At 41.0% G+C, this 17967-nt stretch overlaps 1 protein-coding gene across 1 annotated transcript in view; it reads right to left on the bottom strand.

The window, feature by feature from the left end:
* Positions 1-17967, bottom strand: part of ABCD2 (ATP binding cassette subfamily D member 2) — a 66753-nt gene that overhangs the window by 27519 nt on the left and 21267 nt on the right. The window contains exons 5-6 of the mRNA XM_073619686.1: positions 9909-10003; positions 6544-6689 (exon numbers count right to left, since the gene is read on the bottom strand). Coding sequence (XP_073475787.1) covers positions 6544-6689; positions 9909-10003 — 241 coding nt within the window. The remainder of the gene's footprint in view (positions 1-6543; positions 6690-9908; positions 10004-17967) is intronic.

Genomic DNA, 17967 nt, shown 5'->3' with positions numbered 1-17967 from the left:
GACTCAGCTCAAATACAAAAATTACCTCAAAGTTCCATAAAGACCAAGAGATCATCCTAACAACATTCAGGACCAGGAGTCCGCTGAAGTTCATCCTCTGGACATGGGAAAAATTCTGTCGGTATACCTGCAAGCTGCTTCTTCCGTTTTTAGACACTCAGCCGACCTGCACTTTGGCAGTAACAAACTGAATTGGGCTTCAGCTAGAATAACTGCGGCCTATATCATCTAGTTCATCCATCAGTCTTTTAGAACTAGGGGCCTGGATCTTCTGGAAGCAGTGATGGCACGTTCAACCAGGGGTATAGCGACTTCATGGGCAGCAGCCTGGCATGTGGCTCCAGACATGATCTACAAAGCGGCCTCATGGGCCTCTATTAAAACTTTATCGTCACATTACGATATTGAGCATGCTTTGCTATCTTCTGTGGTTATAATTCCTGTCGGTTGACGGGTCAAATTGAAATTTATTGCTGTTTAGCATGCCCACCCGTGTGGATTGGCTAGTTATTTCCCACACGTAGGCTGCCATTGAGTCTGTCAGGAAAAAGGAAAATTTATTATCAAATACTTACCGTCATTTTCCTTTCCTGATGGACTCCATGGCAGACGGAGTCCCCACCCATCGGTCAAAGAGTAGGCTAGTTACGGAACACAGTCTATTCAGGTGAGCTCAATCTTATAGGGTATGGGGTCGTATAGCATTGGAGAGGAGGCGGGGTTAACCCACACGTAGGCTGCCATGGAGTCCATCAGGAAAGGAAAATTACGGTAAGTATTTGATAATAAATTTTCCTTTTTTTCTCCAAGCAGCCTGGGTAAGATTCATCCCTTCCCATATTTACATATACTTTTTTACATTTGTTTCATCTGACCATTATTGTATTTATTGATTATCTGCATACTGATCTTATGCCAATATTATAGTATTGATTTGTTTGTTTTTTTCGTTTGATCAAAACAATCAACATGAGGTCTCATTCCTGTCTTCTTTGTTATCCTTAGCATATTATACATCCCACCAGAATCTCCTGAAGAAGCTTAAAAAAGCAGAACATGTTGAGTGGTAGTGTCTATATATATGCTTCTTAATGGAACATACAATTCTTGATATGGATGGTTTAATTTCCTCATGTCTTTTATCTTTGTAATAAAATATTCAATTTTATTGATTTTGTAACTGTCTTCACACTTTTTCTATCTTAAACACCTTAAAAATCCTGGGGTTTGTTACCCCCCCCCCCATACTTCTTGTTTTAGAAAAAATTGGAATGTGGTGTTCAATCTGATTTCTCTGCCCTACTTCCCATGTGCTGTAAAACATGCTTTAAAGGAGCAGGAACCATTTTTTTTAAAACCCTGCTTTATAGGATCAAAGGAAATCCAGAGTGATACTGAAGGTAAACTCAAGGAAAAGTGATACTTTTATGCAAGATAATAAAATTGGATTTTATCTGTTTTCAGTAAGGAAACCAGACGGCTGCACTAAGTAGCTCAAAAGTACAAAGCAGAGGGGGGAGTAATACAAGAGCTAAAATTGAAATGAAGAAGAAATCTGCTTACAAAGCAACACATCTTCTATTGCATTTGTGGTAATTGGGGTTTAGGTAGTTTAGGTTGCTTGAGTTAGGCCATAAAGTCAGACCCCTGTAACAATATGAAATTTAATTATGGAGGTGCACAGAAGATGGCCCTCTTGGCTATTAAAGTTTATAACATAAATTTTGTAGTGTTATTTACTTTTAAAACTGAGTTAATTTAGGGCTATATAAAATATTATGTTCTCTAGTCTAAAAAGGGGGGAGGAGGGCAAATATTGGGTTTTTACATGAAACGCACGGGCAATATGCATCTCCATCCCTATTGCAATGTATAAGGTAAACAGCTGGGACTTTAAATTAGGTAAAAACAGTAATGCCCCGTACACATGGTCGGATTTTCAGATGTAAAATGTTCGATGGGAGCTTGTTGTCGGAAATTCCGACCGTGTGTAGGCTCCATCGGACATTTTCCATTGGAATTTCCGTCACACAAAATTTGAGATCTGGATCTCAAATTTTCCGACATCAAATTTCGTTGTCGTAAATTCTGATCATGTGTACACAATTCCGACGCACAAAGTTCCATGCATGCTCGGAATCAAGCAGAAGAGCCACACTGGCTATTGAACTTCCTTTTTCTCGGCTCGTTGTACGTGTTGTACGTCACCGCATTCTTGACGTTCCGAATTTCCGACAAGATTTGTGTATGCAAGACAAGTTTGAGCCAACATCCGTTGGAAAAAATCCATGGATTTTGTTATCAGAATGTCCAATCGTGTGTACAGGGCATTAGGTTAAAAAATGAGTCAATTGTAAAATGTATATATATTTATTATCCAAACAGTAAAAAATACCGTATAAACATACATAGATTACAAACATACAAATGGCGTGTTACTGATACAATATTCATAAAGAGAAATCCTAGCATCATAGCACAATACATTATGTGGCATCGAACAGTGTCCTCCATGATCTAAAATCACTTCAAAGAGAAGATGGTACAATGACATCAAAATGGATGAAAAACTTAAAACGTCTATATGAAACAAGATGCATCCTGATATGCCCAACATGTTTCGTGGATCAACCACTTCCTCAGAGGTGGGTGCATCCATATCTATAAAAGAATATATAAATAAAGCCAATATGGTCTAGTGAATAACCATATAATGCTAAAAATGATAATAATCTATGGAAGAATGGAATCACCCATTCTTCATATACTCACATTTCAGCGCAGTTGGAAACCTGTGAAACAGAACCTGGTTCTAGTGTGTTCCATATGGACGTTTTACGTTTTTCATCCATTTTGATGTCATTGTACCATCTTCTCTTTCAAGTGATTTTAGATCATGGAGTACACTGTCCCACGCCACATAATGTATTGTAATGTAATGTCGGTAACATGCCATTTGTAAGTTCATAATCTATGTATGTTTATACGGTATTATTTACTGTTTGGTTAATAAATATATATACATTTTACAAATGACTCATTTTTGACTCATGTTTTTACCTCATTTAAAGTCCCAGCCATTTATCTTATACAAATGTTCTCTAGTGTTTTACAGACACACTTCACGAGATACAGGATGTTTAGTCAATCTTTTGACTGTTCCATTAGTTACATATTTCATATTACATAAAATGTATATACAACACTAATATAGCTTTGATTATATATTTATAGATTCCTGTAGGCTTTAACTAGAATAAATTAAATATGCAGGAATCGGGACAGATCATGTGTTTTTAAAACCTCTGTACTGCAAAACAGATTTTTGTAGCAGTTAAACACACATTGATTCATATGGGGAAATGAGGAAGCCTATGAAAGCCTAAGCAGCAGTAAGAAGGATTACCCTCTATAGAGGTAATCCTGTTTATATTCTGTTTCTGTGATTTTCCTGGGAGTGAACGTGCAGTGACTCAGCTTTAGACTCAGGTCACATACTGATCTAGTCTTATACTGGCTTCATTCATTCAAATTCAAGCTATGTTAAAGAACCTTTATTGAGATTTTACCTCTCAGTAATAAAATAAGTCAATTTGTATGCAACATAGTTCAGAAGAAATTATGAAATGTTTTATTTTTTTTATGTTCACTGCCATATAAATGTAACTACAGGCATATTAAAAGAATAAAAATTAGGCTACTTATTATTTATATATCAAACATTAATCAATGTGACAGTACAATTATAGTCACCTAATTTTGAAAAATAAAATGCATCTAATTTCTACAGCGTTGGCTAAGGATTTTTATTGTCTGGTGTTTAAATTATTGCCACTGTTTATTTGTTCAATAATAGCAAAATATTCATCCATAAATGTTTTGCTGTGTACACACGGGCGGACTTTTTGGCATCAAAGGTCCGACGGTCTTTCCGACGGACTTTCGACGGACTTTTGATGGACTTTCGAACGAACGGACACAGGAACACACCAAAGTCCGACGGATTCGTGCGTAATGACATATGACCGGACTAAAATAAGGAAGTTGATAGCCAGTAGCCAATAGCCGCCCTAGCGTCGTTTTTCAGCATACAGACGAGCGGATTTTTTGACCGGACTCGTGTCCGTCGGAAAGATTTGAAACATGTTGCAAATCTAAAGTCTGTCTGATTTTCGACTGAAAAAGTCCGCTGCAGGTCCGATGAAGCCCATACACGGTTGGATTGTCTGACGGATTCGTCCCATCGGACCAGTCCGGTCGAAAAGTCCGCCCGTGTTTACACGCCATTACAGTGTATGTTCCTTCAAGCCTTCCTTGTCTTGACCTTCTTTCCCAAAGAAACGATCACTGTACACAGTATGACAGAACTGTGTAACAATGACTAAATGGTAATCCAGTTACATATACTTCTTACCTTACCCCAAATGCCTTGAAGGGTTTGTAGCTTTGAGCCAGTGAACCTTCTTAGCCATTAAAAATGACTTCAACTGCTTTACCAACATTTCGATATATTACCTTGTGCAAGTGCATAGGTTGAATTGTGCAAATGTTGGTCACGCGGCCATCTATATTAGTTAAAGCTATGGTGGTGAGGCATGGTGGTGGCATCATGCTTTCCACCTTGCCCAATCAGAATGCTTTGCGTTCATTTGGAAAATTCAAAACATTATCTGAATGGCAGCCATGCTGGGCAGACAACCCCTTATGCTCACAGTGCAAAAGGGCAGCTGCTCCACACAGGCCCCAGAAGCTAGTGGATAAAACTGTAGTAGTGGTGCTTACTACAGTGATTTCCAGCTTCCATGGGGCATCCCACAGGTATGATATATGCATAGTTACATGTAACTATGTAAAAATATCCATACCAGGAATTCTGCTTTAATGTGCATTAGGAACATACTGCAAAATGTATATCCACACAGGTAACACAGACACCTTAATCCAACCTAAATTAAATGTGTCATGTTTTTCCAGAATTACTACATATCAGTAGAAAAGGCTTAACAACTCTGTCTGTGGGTCTCAGTGGCCCAGTCCAGCACCTCCTTCCAACATGGCCCCACTTGAGAAGAGGACTCTTGCTTAGTGGGGATCCAAGCATTACTATCCTGCCAGCATACAAGGGAAGATGCATCACAGCCATAAATACATCTGATTACAATTCTAAGGTGACCACTCTTCTGATGTCAATAATTATGTGCCACTAAAGAGGGACTCTACTAGCTGTTACAAGAAAAAGTTCTGACCCAAACCCCATTAAAGTCTGCAGTATAGGACCCAAACTTGGAAAATCAAAAGTCCCCATTTTAAAGGCTTATATGCAAGTAATTGGCCATAAAAAGGGTATGGGGGCCCGGGTACTGCCCTTGGGGACATGTACCAATGCAAAACAAACTTTTAAAAAAGATTGTTTTTACAGGAGCAGTCATTTTAATAATGCATTTTTAATTATGCCACCAGGTGCTGTCGCCAGGTGGCTCCGCCCCCCTTAACCTATATAAGAACTGTCAAAAGGCAAGCCAGGCATTCGGCGGTTTGCCTTAGTTAACGGCAGAGCAATTTTTGTTCTTTTTAGGGTCTGGCAGTGGTGTCGTCATCGTGATTGACGATGGATCTACATGGGGGACAGTGATTTATTTTTTAATAAAGGAATTGTGAAAAACTGTCTGTGTTTTCATTACTTTTTGACTTTTTTGGTGAATGGGTACCCCATACTCATTCACGTGGGGGGCGGGATCTTGGGGCCCCCTTGTTAAAGGGCCCTTCCAGATTCCGATAAGCCCCATGCCCACAGACCTCCACAACCACAGCCCAGGATTGTAGGGATAAGGCCCTTGTCCCCATCAGCATGAGGACAAGGTGCTTTGGGGCAGAGCCTCCCCTGCCCCAAAGCACTCACTCAAAGCTTTGCCCCATCAGGGCTTAGAATGCACTGTGCAGAACGCAGTGCATGGCAGAGTGTTTGGTGGGGCGAACACCCGCCGAATGCCCTGCAAATTCGGGTGTTCGCCAAACAGGCAATGTTCAGGTCAAACTTTTGCTTAGCCCGAACCGCTCGCCCAACTCTACTGTTTGCAACAGCTAGAAATGATAAAACCTATTGATTGGACCTTTTACCACTGTTTCTATCTCAGGTAATCTACACCATGCAAGATATACTTGGAAGATGTCCCTCTAAGATTGATTGCATCCTTTCTCTCACCATTTCAAATACTTACCAGAAAGATCACGCAATTATATAACTAAAACAGGGTGGTTCCACAACTTTCACACCTCCATCCTCTTCTTGGACAATCAACACCTGCCTTGACACATTACTTGGTGACTGGATTAAGGTGACTGTTCTATCGGTATGGATATACATGCAGGAGTATATTCCAAACTCATTAGAACTGAAGAAGTTATTTGAATAAGCTATGACACATATTCAGCATTACAGAACAAGTCCAACTGGATCTGACTAACAACTACTAGCTATATTTTACATTCTTGCAAAAGAGTAAGAATGACATAAAGCAGAAGAGACTTTCACCTGCTACATACCTTTGGGGAATGTAAAACATATTTTGTGGAGGTGGCTTGTAAAGGACTCCTTCATAAACTGGCCATAGACCTCCTAAAATTCGGAACAAAGAGCTTTTGCCACAACCATTTGGGCCAGTAATGAGAAGGTGCATACCTTCCTTTACCTAGACATTAAAAAAGAAAGTTAATACAGCTAGAGTATTAAAACCAGTTATCAATCATAGAACTACACTACTTTGCAAATGTTTTAGGCAGGTGTGAAAAAAATGCTGTACATTATGAATGCTTTCAAAAATAGTGTTAATGGTTTATTTTTATCAATTTACAAAATTAAAAGTAAATGAACATAAGAAAAATCCTAATAAAATCAATATTTGGTCTGACCACCCTTTGCCTTAAAAACAGCATAATTTCTTCTAGGTACACTTGCACAGTTTTTGAAGGAACTCGGCAGATAGGTTGTTCTAAACATCTTGGAAAACTAACCACAGATCATTTGTGGATATGGGCTGCCTCGCGTCCTTCTGTCTCTTCATGTAATCCCAGACAGACTCCATGATGTTGAGATCAGGGCTCTGTGGGGGCCAAACCATCACTTCCAGGACTCCTTATTCTTCTGTATACTGAACATAAATCTTAATAAAATTGGCTGTATGTTTGGGGTAGTTGTCTATTGGGGTCGTTGTCATTGTCTATATTGGAAAGTCAGGTCCTACATTATTAGGTGTACCAGATTTCTTATCAGTCCAACCTCATATTGAAAAGTTCCACTGATAGTGGTAATAGACACAGACACCAATGGGTGGGTCAATGTCTCTCCATAAATGCAAGCTACCTGTAGCATCTTGATAATGTTTCCCACCTCACAGGACCAAAAATCCTGTACCAAGGTTACCATGCTCCCTGAGTCCAGGAGAGCCAGGACTTGAACCTGGTTGATAGTAACATTGCATTCAAAGGTTTCCCCCACCACCACCAGAAATGGGGTGTGCAGTATAGACTTCTTGTGCAAACAGAGAAAACCTATGTAAAACCCCATGTTGCATGGGTTACTCTTGCCATGGACAAAGGGGACTGCATGGGACCTATCTACCCTATGGTATTACACTATGAAGAGCAGACAGAGCCATCCCTAACAAATTTTGGGGCTACATCAATTTTATTCACACCTGTGGCTTAAATAACTATAAGCATGATCTGCCATTTACCTTCACCCCCCTTAAAACCCATGTAAACCACTCTCTCCCAAATCTGATGTTACCTCTATGTATCTTCAATTCTCAGCGTCAGTACATCCCACCTAATTGTTATATTGTCATTGCTTGTAATTAAATAATAAAAAATAAATAAATAACATTTTACAGTTAAAAAATGAGAACAAAACAATGTTACTAAAAAGCTGTGCAATATTTAAGGTAGTATACAAATGACTAATTACCACATTTAATTAGAAACAGCTAAATGCAAATTGTACGCAAATACCTTGTAATTATCTCTAATGAAATGTGGTTACTCTGTAATTATGTTCAGAAGACACACTTGTTTTTGAAAACAGAATGTTTCAGACTTTTGCTATATATCAGCATGCATTTAAGCCCCATACATGCACTGTGTCAATATGCTGTACCTTACAAATATCATTTAAATTAATTACACATTGAATGACTTATGTTCCCTTTATTATCCAAATGTATTCAGTAATTATTTTTATCCAGAAAAAAATAATGTTTTATCTGTTGCATTTACAAAGATGACAGAAACTGCTTTAAACCTTTTTCAGGAAGTTTCCTGTCCTCCCCCACTCCAATTACTTCAGTGCCCCCGGTGCCTCCTGGGATATGTGATGTCCATATCCCACCAGGCACCATGAGCACTGCATGTCATTCCATTTACTAAAAGGGGGGCAGACAAAGCGAACCTGAACCTGGAAGAGCCAGAGGGGAACATGGTGGCGTGAGACCTGAGTGGCAGCTGAAGAGAAGAGGATCTCAGCTGGACAACGCTGGATCTGCTAGGTGGGTGAGTATCTGAACTGTGAGGAACCCATAAGGTAAGCAGGTGAATTTCTTCTTTAATATTGATGTCTTTTATAAATTAAAGGGGTTCAACTTTTATTTAAAGGGTAAATATTCTTTTACGTGAATGCTCTGCTAGCCTGAAAGTTTTAGCATGTGTTACCTTATGGAAAACCAACTGAAATTAGCCAGGGGTGCTTTTGTAAAATCTTACAGTAGATGTCTCTCACTCTCTGTCCCATTTGAATGCAGTTTTACCAGTCTTTTATAAAACTTACACACTTCTGTAAACTATTCTCCCCCAATAATATACTGTATATCAACTTTTTACAATATTATAAAGGAATATATAGCTTTTCAACATCTTGCTTTAGCTACATGATATATGAATATGGTCTGGCTAATGTCATTTCTCTTACCAATGCTAAATCACGTCTTTCCTTTTCTGCAGCAGTGTAAAGTAGTTGCTCTAATGCCTTTGTACAGCATTTTTGGGTGTCCCTTGGATATTCTAATCTGCTAATCACAGTTTTTTCAAAAAAATTAAAGGCTGAAATACCTCCTCCCACCACTGGTAACTAACAATTGGTTGTTCTAGCAATGAGCAGCCTAAGGCGATTCATAAACGGTTCAGCAGGAACTGGCCGGGATTCGAACCACGTACGGGCAGACCGAATGTACCAAGTTGATCAATCGATCAACTTGGGTACAACCAGCCTGTCAGGTTTACTTGCAATTATCTCTAGCGGCTGCTATAGCCACTAGCAATAATCACTGTCTTCTCCCGGCGGGGCTTCCCCTGCGCCCCCCCACGCTGGGAGAATACAATGTCTGGGCAGGAGGGATTCCCTATCAACACTGTCTGTGTAAAAAAATACAAAATTAGATGAATGGGAAGCAACTAGATATGAATTGTGTAATATGGTCACTGGTTCGAATCCCAACCACGACACTACCTGCTTGGAGTTTGCATGTTCTCCCTGTGCCTGCGTGGGTTTCCTCCGGGTACTCCGGTTTCCTCCCACACTCCAAAGACATGCTGGTAGGTTAATTGGATCCTGTCTAAATTGTCCATAGTATGTATGAATGTGAGTTAGGGACCTTAGATTGTAAGCTCCTTGAGGGTAGGGACTGATGTGAATGTACAATGTATATGTAAAGCGCTGCGTAAATTGACGGCGCTATATAAGTACCTGAAATAAATAAATAAAATAAATAAATATTCCTTTTGATTACATTTAAATAGGTATCTCATTTGGGCACATCCCATTGTTTTTCTTCTTGCTACACCATCTTCTACATCTATAGTCACACCCTCATACACATTTAAAATATGCATTTCAAAAAAAGTTAACACACTTTACTTACTTCTATGTTTAATTTAGACACCACGACATCTCCATTTGGTGTAATGATAGGAACATTTTCACAAATTATCCCATGTTCAACGTCAATCACTTTGCCTGTGACAGAAAATAGAACCAAGGAAAAATACGGATCATATTCTAATAAACATTAATAATAGAACACCATAGACTAGCCTTTCTCAAACCTTTTACCATGTAGGAACCCTTGAAAAAAGTCTGAGATCTCAGGGAATACATAAACCTGGTATAAATTACACTTTATTATCAACATTCCTCGACTCATACAGCATTGATATGACTTGGCAAACACAACTTGTATAGCCCCAGGCCAGATCATTAGGTGAAAACAGAAGTTAAAAAGCCAAAGAAAAGAAAACGGATGCAGCCACCACATCTAATGATTGGTAAGCTGCAATATAAAACTTTTTTTAGTTTTGCATTTAATAATATTTTAATCTTTTAAAAATACATTTTAAATGCCACTTGTTACCTTTTTATAACCCACGAGGCTTCAACAAAGTTTCGCCACAAAGAGTCGTAGTGTCATGCTCAATCAGCTGAAGGACTCTTCCTTAAAATATATATGTTTTGTTGGACATCCCTCAAAACTAGCAAATAGCAAAACAGCTTCTAATGGAATAGTTTTGAGTGACTGAAGAAGCTCTGTTTAAAACCTAACTACAGGGACGAAATTATGTGTTCATTCCTCTGCTGTTAGTAGCAATCTTCCTCCATCCTGCCCCATCCTTCCTCCAATCGGGGCACTGATGATCAGTGCCCTGATTATCTGTGTGCATATCCCCTGTTAGGAATGCCTGTTACCAGCTCTCCTCTCCTCACGCTGTGAGAGCGCATGGGGAAAGTACTGCCGATAACCGGCAAGTCTGTTTACACTGTGATCAGCTGTGATTCGACACAGCTGATAACATAATAATGGGCCTCTGTGATTGGCCCTTTAGCAAGATCTGTGTTCAGTTGTGTCCTAAGGACACAGCGATCACAGAGCATGCTGGATGTACACCCCAGGGGGGGCGTGAGGGGTGTGGTTCCGGGAAAACGTCCATGGACACTGTCCCAGAACAACAGAGCTGCAATGTAGCCATCTTTCAGCTATAGTGTGTTAAGGAAGTGTACATCATGTACATTGGCTCCTGCTGCTGTCACTCAAATCCTGCAAGGAGGGAGAGGATGCAGGGCCAAGCCATGCTGACTGTGTCTATGGACACACACAGCTCATGCCCAGCAGGTGTGCCCCAGAGCAAACGGCTTGTTATAGGGGCACAACATAGAAGAGAAGGAGGAGCCAAGAGTGCCGGCAGGAGACCCTAGAGGAGGAGGTTCAGGGCAGCAATACCATAGCACAGAGCAGGCGAGTGTAACATGTTTATAATTTACTAAAAAAAAAAAAAAAAAAAAAAAAAAAGATTAAGTTTAACTTTTTCTTTTGGTATACAGCTTTAGCAACATTACTTACTTGTAATGAAGGATGTCCTCTATCATGCAGGCAGCTTGTTCCTGGAGAAATATTCACTGCAGGGGTGCTCCATCCTTTACCTGTATCTGAACTTCTGGGATGCAGGGGGTTAACAGCCTGAGCTCCAGGATGAGCTGCTGTAAAAAAGTTCCAGACAGGTATCCACCCCCCTCTTCACTCACACTTCATTGATTACTTTCACTATCTATAACGTGATCTGTGAGTGGAAGTGAGACTTATGTGACTCTTCCCATTCACAGATAATGTTACAGGCAGTGAAAGCAATCAAAGAACTTATCTCAGAGGAGGGAGGAGGGGTGGGTGGGTCATCATCAGGAACTTTTTCACAGCCGCTCAACCTGGACCCCATACTATTAACCATCTGAACACTGGAAATTCAGCCACAGAAAGAGGATGGGGCCCCTCTGCAGTGAAGATTTTTTTTTTAGGATCCAACTGCTTACATAACGTAAAACATCATTTATTATACAGGTAAGTTGTGCCCCTATAGCTGTAGAGCAAAAGAAAAAAATGCTAAACTTCACCTTTAATATATTTAAAGGTTTCAGTGTTTTATCCCATTTCCCTTTTCCCTTAAGAATGTACATATTAACCACTTCAGCCCTGGAAGCATCTACCCCCTTAATGACCAGGCCATTTTTAGCGATACGGCACTGCGTCGCTTTACCTGACAATTGCGCGGTCATGCGACGTTGTACCCAAACAATATTTATGTCCTTTTTTTTCCCACAAATAGAGCTTTCTTTTGGTGGTATTTGATCACCTCTGCGGTTTTAATTTTTTGCGCTATAAACAAAAAAAGACGAACAATTTTGAAAAAAAGCAATATTTTTTACTTTTTGCTATAATAAATATAAAAAAAAATTGTAAAAAACAAATTTCTTCATCAGTTTAGGCCAATGAGTACTCTAAAAAAAGATCGCAATAAGCGGTTATAGTTTGATTTGCGCAAAAGTTATAGTGTCTACAAAATAGGGGATAGATTTATGGCATTTTTATTATTATTTTTTTTAATAGCTATATCTGCTATTTTTAGCGGGACTGTGACATTGCGGCGGACAGATCGGACACCTTTGACACTTTTTTGGGACCACTGATATTTATACAGCGATCAGTGCTAGCCACTGTGAAAATATATACTATATATATACGCTAATGGTGTATCAACCAAATAATAAAATAAAAAATATTACAAAATGCAGCTGCTACACACAAAGTGCTAATCACTTGAAAAACATATAAATATAGTGCTCGCAAACACAATAAGTGAAAATATGTTGACCAAAAAAAGAAACAAAGTCCAAATAAAGTGACTAAAGGTGCTCCAATCCAAAGTGAAGGAAATCTAAGGTACTATTCAGGTGTGCAATACCCCCTCATGTATGTATGCATGTTTCAGTCTGGTGGGTCATTTAAAGCTTGGTACAGATATCCTGGGATGGCGGATATGGTGATAAGTTATCAGGTCCAAGAATTCCTTTGTAGAGTTTCTCAGCCAGAAACAACAGGCACCCAAAAGTAAAAACAGAAGGGAACTGATAGTGAAGTTCCATTAAAAAGGTTTTATTGTAAAAGGGAGTGGGACTTACAACAAGTAAGATAAACAAGCCTCAAACATGGAGCTGCGGGTGTAAAAACGCCGTTCCTGGTGTGCGTTCCACGGGACCAGAAGTGACGTCAGTGATACTGGAAATAGCGTCAACGTTTCGCCCTCCCACAGGGTATCACTGATGTCACTTCCGGTGCCGTGGAACGCATGCCAGGAACGGTGTTTTTACACCCACAGCTCCATGTTTGAGGCTTGTTTTATCTTACTTGTTTTAATGGTACTTTACTATCAGTTCCCTTCTGTTTTTACTACTGGGTACTTGTTGTTTCTGGCTGAGAAACTCTACAAAGGAATTCTTGGACCTGATGACTTATCACAATATCCGCCATCCCGGGATATCTGTACCAAGATTTAAATGACCCACCAGACTGAAAAGCTGGGGGCCGTTCTGATCTGGTGAGTGGGGATACATGAGGGGGTGTTGCACACCTGAATTTTTCTGAAGCACCTTACATTTCCTTCACTTTAGATTTGGAGCACCTTTAGTCACTTTATTTGGACTTTTTTTAGTCAACATATTGTGTTCACTCATCGTGTTTGCGAGCGCTATATTTATATTTATATAGTGCTAGCCACTGATTACTGTGTAAATGTCACTGGCAGGGAAGAGGTTAACACTAGGGGGCGATCAAGGGGTTAAGTGTGTCTTAGGGAGGTGTTTCTAACTGTATGGGGGATGGGCTGCCTGGAAGAAGAGAGAGAATGCTGATCCTAATCACTAGAAGCAGCAGATCTCTCTCTCCAACCCTGACAGGATGGGGATCTGTCTGTTCACACTGACAGTTTCCCATCCTGGCTCTCTGTGAAGCAATCACGGGTGGCTGGCGGTCATCGCGCTCGCCGGCCACGCGCATTGGCTTGGGGGACGCGCTGCCGGTGCCTGATATAGAGATTTAAAGAGCTGACGTACGACGCTGATTCGAGCAGCCATGACAACCTGCCGCAGTACAACTGCTCAACTGCGGCGGCTGGTCGGCAAGTAGTTAAGTTCTTGCAGTCTCTCCTGATAGCAGTGGCGGCCAGTGGTATTTTTTTTGAGGGGGGGCGGCAAACAGTATGCCGACACCCCCCCTTGGTAGGACGGTCGGTCGCACTTACCTCATCGCGGCTTCCCATGCTCGGCGGCGGTCTCCCGTTCCCCTGCTCTCGAGTCTCCACGGCAACGGTGGCGGCATCTGTTTCCTCCCTCCTTCTCGGCGGCCAATCGGGGGCCTTCTATTTTCGGCCAATCAGAAAACGGGTCTCACACCCACTTCTGATTGGCTGGATTGAGGATCAGTGTTCAACAGCGAATATTTATTCGCTATTGTAACACTTGGGTTTGCTCATGGTGCAATGCTCTGCACCACGAGACACCCTATTTTGAAGCCTTATCAGGTGCTTCAAAAAAACACCCCCACCACTGTAATTCAGGCGCCCGGCGTCCTGAAAGGGGCTGGACGCCTGAATAGGGTCTGGCTGCGGTGGCCATGGATAGATTCATGCTATACATGAATCTATCCATTATTCATATAGGGGGTGGCGAGGAAAAAAGGGGCGGCGCCCGGGCGCCCCTAATGGACGGGCCGCCACTGCCTAATAGGTTTTATCTTTTCAGGCTTTTCACCATTTTGTTGCCTGTCTCTGGTCTCGTACTATTTTAATAATATATTTTTCTAAGTGAGGTCTCCAAAGCTAGAAACAGTGGGCAAGATTTACTAAAACTGGAGAGTGTAAAATCTGGTGCAGTTCTGCATAGAAATCAATCAGCTTCCAGGTTTTTATATATGGTAAGTATTCCCACACTGCGATGAAAAAGGAAGCGATAATAACTGCTGCAGGGCACTGAGATGTTATTCCATAACCACAAAAGGAAATCAAAGACAAAAATAGTCCTGCACTGTTAAATGATACTAAAATGTAAACTAGAGGGCGTGTGTGATGAACACACCTAATAAATCTACATAAACAATGGACAATAGTGTGCAATTAAGCAAATATCAATGTGTTCCAAACATATCACATGAAATACTTATAATAGTAATCAACAAAAATAAAATAGCAAAGTCCTCTGAAAAGTGATAAACAATCCTCTGAAGAGTGATAAATAAAAGTGCACTGTGCGATAGACAAAAATGAGGTGACTTTCTTTCTTCTGTGCAAAAAAGGAATATAAAGTGCAATATGATTTTTTTCTCTTTGCTGGTGACTCCCTCTTCTGTGCATGTGCATCCAATTTAAATTTATAGTGCAGAGTAATAGCCCAAAAAGTGATGGCTTCTTCCGTGCAGTGCGCTATAGTGATGGATAGCCTTTTACCTCACAGCTGTGGGGTAACAGCATGTGTGTAATAGTCACAGGTAATTCTTGACGGTGACCAGACTCCTATGCTTGTTTATTTTCAAATGTGGAGATGGAGGTCTGCTCCTTTGTGATCAAATACCACTTATCCTTTCCACACATTCACTTGTAACTCCTGCAGTGAAAGTATATGAGATGGCAAAGGGAAGAAGAAGGGGATTCCAGGACAGTGTAGCATGTTTAAAACAACTTGATTTATTAGAAGTTACGGGAGTTACAAGTGAATGTGTGGAAAGGAGAAGTGGTATTTGATCGCAAAGTAGCAGACCTCCAGCTTCACATTTGAAAATACACAAGCATAGGAGTCTGGTCACCTTCAAGAATTACCTGTGTCTATTACACAGAAAGAAAGAATGAAAGAAAGATAGGGTAGAAACCCCAAGACGGTCAAGAAACAATGAGAGACAGGGGAATTAGAATCACCATACTCCATATCGAATTGATAGAAAGCCCACAAACTATGAACGAACCCCACTGGAAGAACAATAATAATAGAAAACCCTATTATGGACATAACAACTGGCATAGACTACCTCATGACCAAAGAGATAATAGGGGACCTCCATATGATCAAAGAGGCAACAGGGGTGCTCCCTATGAACATAGAGACTATAGGGGACCACCGCACGAACCCTATGGACAGAGGGGGAGGAGCCCTGAACCCCCCTACGAATATGGCGAAAGAAGAGGCCCACCATCACAGAGCCCCCAACGACCATATGAACGCAGCCCAATACCAACAAACAATTACTATGCCCCTCTCAAGAACCAACAGGAAGAGAACAGAGATGAGGGACAATACTATCCTGATACCGATTACAATAGGTCTTTTTTAGGGAGGGGCAGAGACCTGCCGAGGAATCCAGACCAGATAAGAAACACGAGAAGAAGCCCAGAAAGAAGAGAGGACGCAGATCAGGGAAGAGACAACAAAAGAAAAAGAGAGTAAAAGGAGAGGGCATTTTTAACTTCAGTGGTGAACAATTGACACAAGAAGAAATAGGAGTTCTCGATAAAGGGTTAAAATATGTACCTATAAAGAATCTTGACAAATTTCAAACCTATATAGGCATTCAAAAATACATTAGGAAATTGAACATCAAAAAATACATTGCTAGCAATCCATGCAAATCAAACAGGCCAATACAAAGTGAGGAGATTATACATAGCACGTTAAGAAATAAATAAATTTTTTAATCCTCCGCCGAAGGATAACAAACATATTGATGTGTTTAAGAAATTGGTCCTACAAGACCTAAAGGACCTCAAGGTGTATAAAAAAGGAAGAACCCAAATACATAAAAAGTGGCATTCGCAAACTGACCAAAAGGAAAGATATGCAAAAAAACCAGCAAAAAAAGGTGGGGGTATTGTGGTCCTCACTAAAATACAATACAATGAGAGCATGAGTCTATTATTACAGGATGAATGTACATATTTGTACATATGGATTTGCACAGAGCAGCCCGGATCCTCCTCTTCTCGGGTCCCACGTCGGCACTCCTGGCCCCTCCCTCCTGCCAGGTACCTCCACAGCAAGCAGCTTGCTATGGGGGCACCCAAGCAGGCACGCTCCCAAGCAGCAGCTCTGTGTGTCTATTCACACACGGAGCCATGGTTTGGTCCCGCACCCTCCATCTACTGAATGTCTCACTGGCTGTGATTGACAACAGCGTGAGCCAATGGTTCTGGCTGCTGCCAAAAGCCAATCAGGAGTGTGAGTCCCCGGCGATCCAAGGCTCTTGTGGACATCGCTGGATCGAGAGGGGGCTTAGAAAGGTGTTGGAGGGGCTGCTGCACACAAAAGGTTTTTTACCTTTATGCATAATTGCATGAAGGTAAAAAAACCTGTGCCTTTACAACCACTTTAAGTACAGAATTTTACATCTATAGATATTGAATTGCATTTTCTACTGTTGGATCACTCTTCCAGCAGTACCAAATCGTGCTCCATGTAACAATCACCTCCAGGAATATCAGTTTTATCACTTACAAACAGATCCAAAAGAACAGAATCCAGTGGTACGCTACTAGTGACTGCTCTCAGTGAACCTAATTTATAACTCACAATGATATCTATCCTTTTGCCAACTGCGTAACCTCCAAATCTCCCAAGAGTTATGTCTTAGCTTGTATGACTTTTTTAAGAGAACCATATCAAATGCTTTGTTTACATCAAGATATGCCCTGGCATCACACAGCCTTTTCTTTAAAGTGTCTGTAAAGTCTTGTTTAAAAAAAAATTGAAATAATAAAAATGTCATACTTACCTCCTCTGTGCAGTTGGTCTTGCAAAGAGCAGCCCAGATCCTCCTTTTCGGTGCTCCTGGCCACTCCCTCCTGTCAAGTGCCCCCACAGCAAGCAGCTTGCTATGCTGGCACCCGAGCCGAGTCACAGCGCCGTGTGTTTATTCAGACACGGAGCCCTGGCCTTGCCCCTCCCCCTCTCTCCCCTGATTGGCTAACTGACTTTGATTGACAGCTGCTGAACCAATGGCACCACTGCTGTGTCTCAGCCAATCAGGAGGAGAGTCCCAGACGGCTAAGACACTCGTGGACATCGTTGGAGAGAGATGAGGCTCAGGTAAGTATTAGGGGGGTGCTGGGGAGGCTGCT

The sequence above is a fragment of the Aquarana catesbeiana genome, linkage group LG03 (assembly GCF_042186555.1).
Source record: "Aquarana catesbeiana isolate 2022-GZ linkage group LG03, ASM4218655v1, whole genome shotgun sequence".
NCBI classification, from domain to species: Eukaryota; Metazoa; Chordata; class Amphibia; order Anura; family Ranidae; genus Aquarana; species Aquarana catesbeiana.
This window is presented reverse-complemented; position numbering and strand designations above follow the sequence as displayed.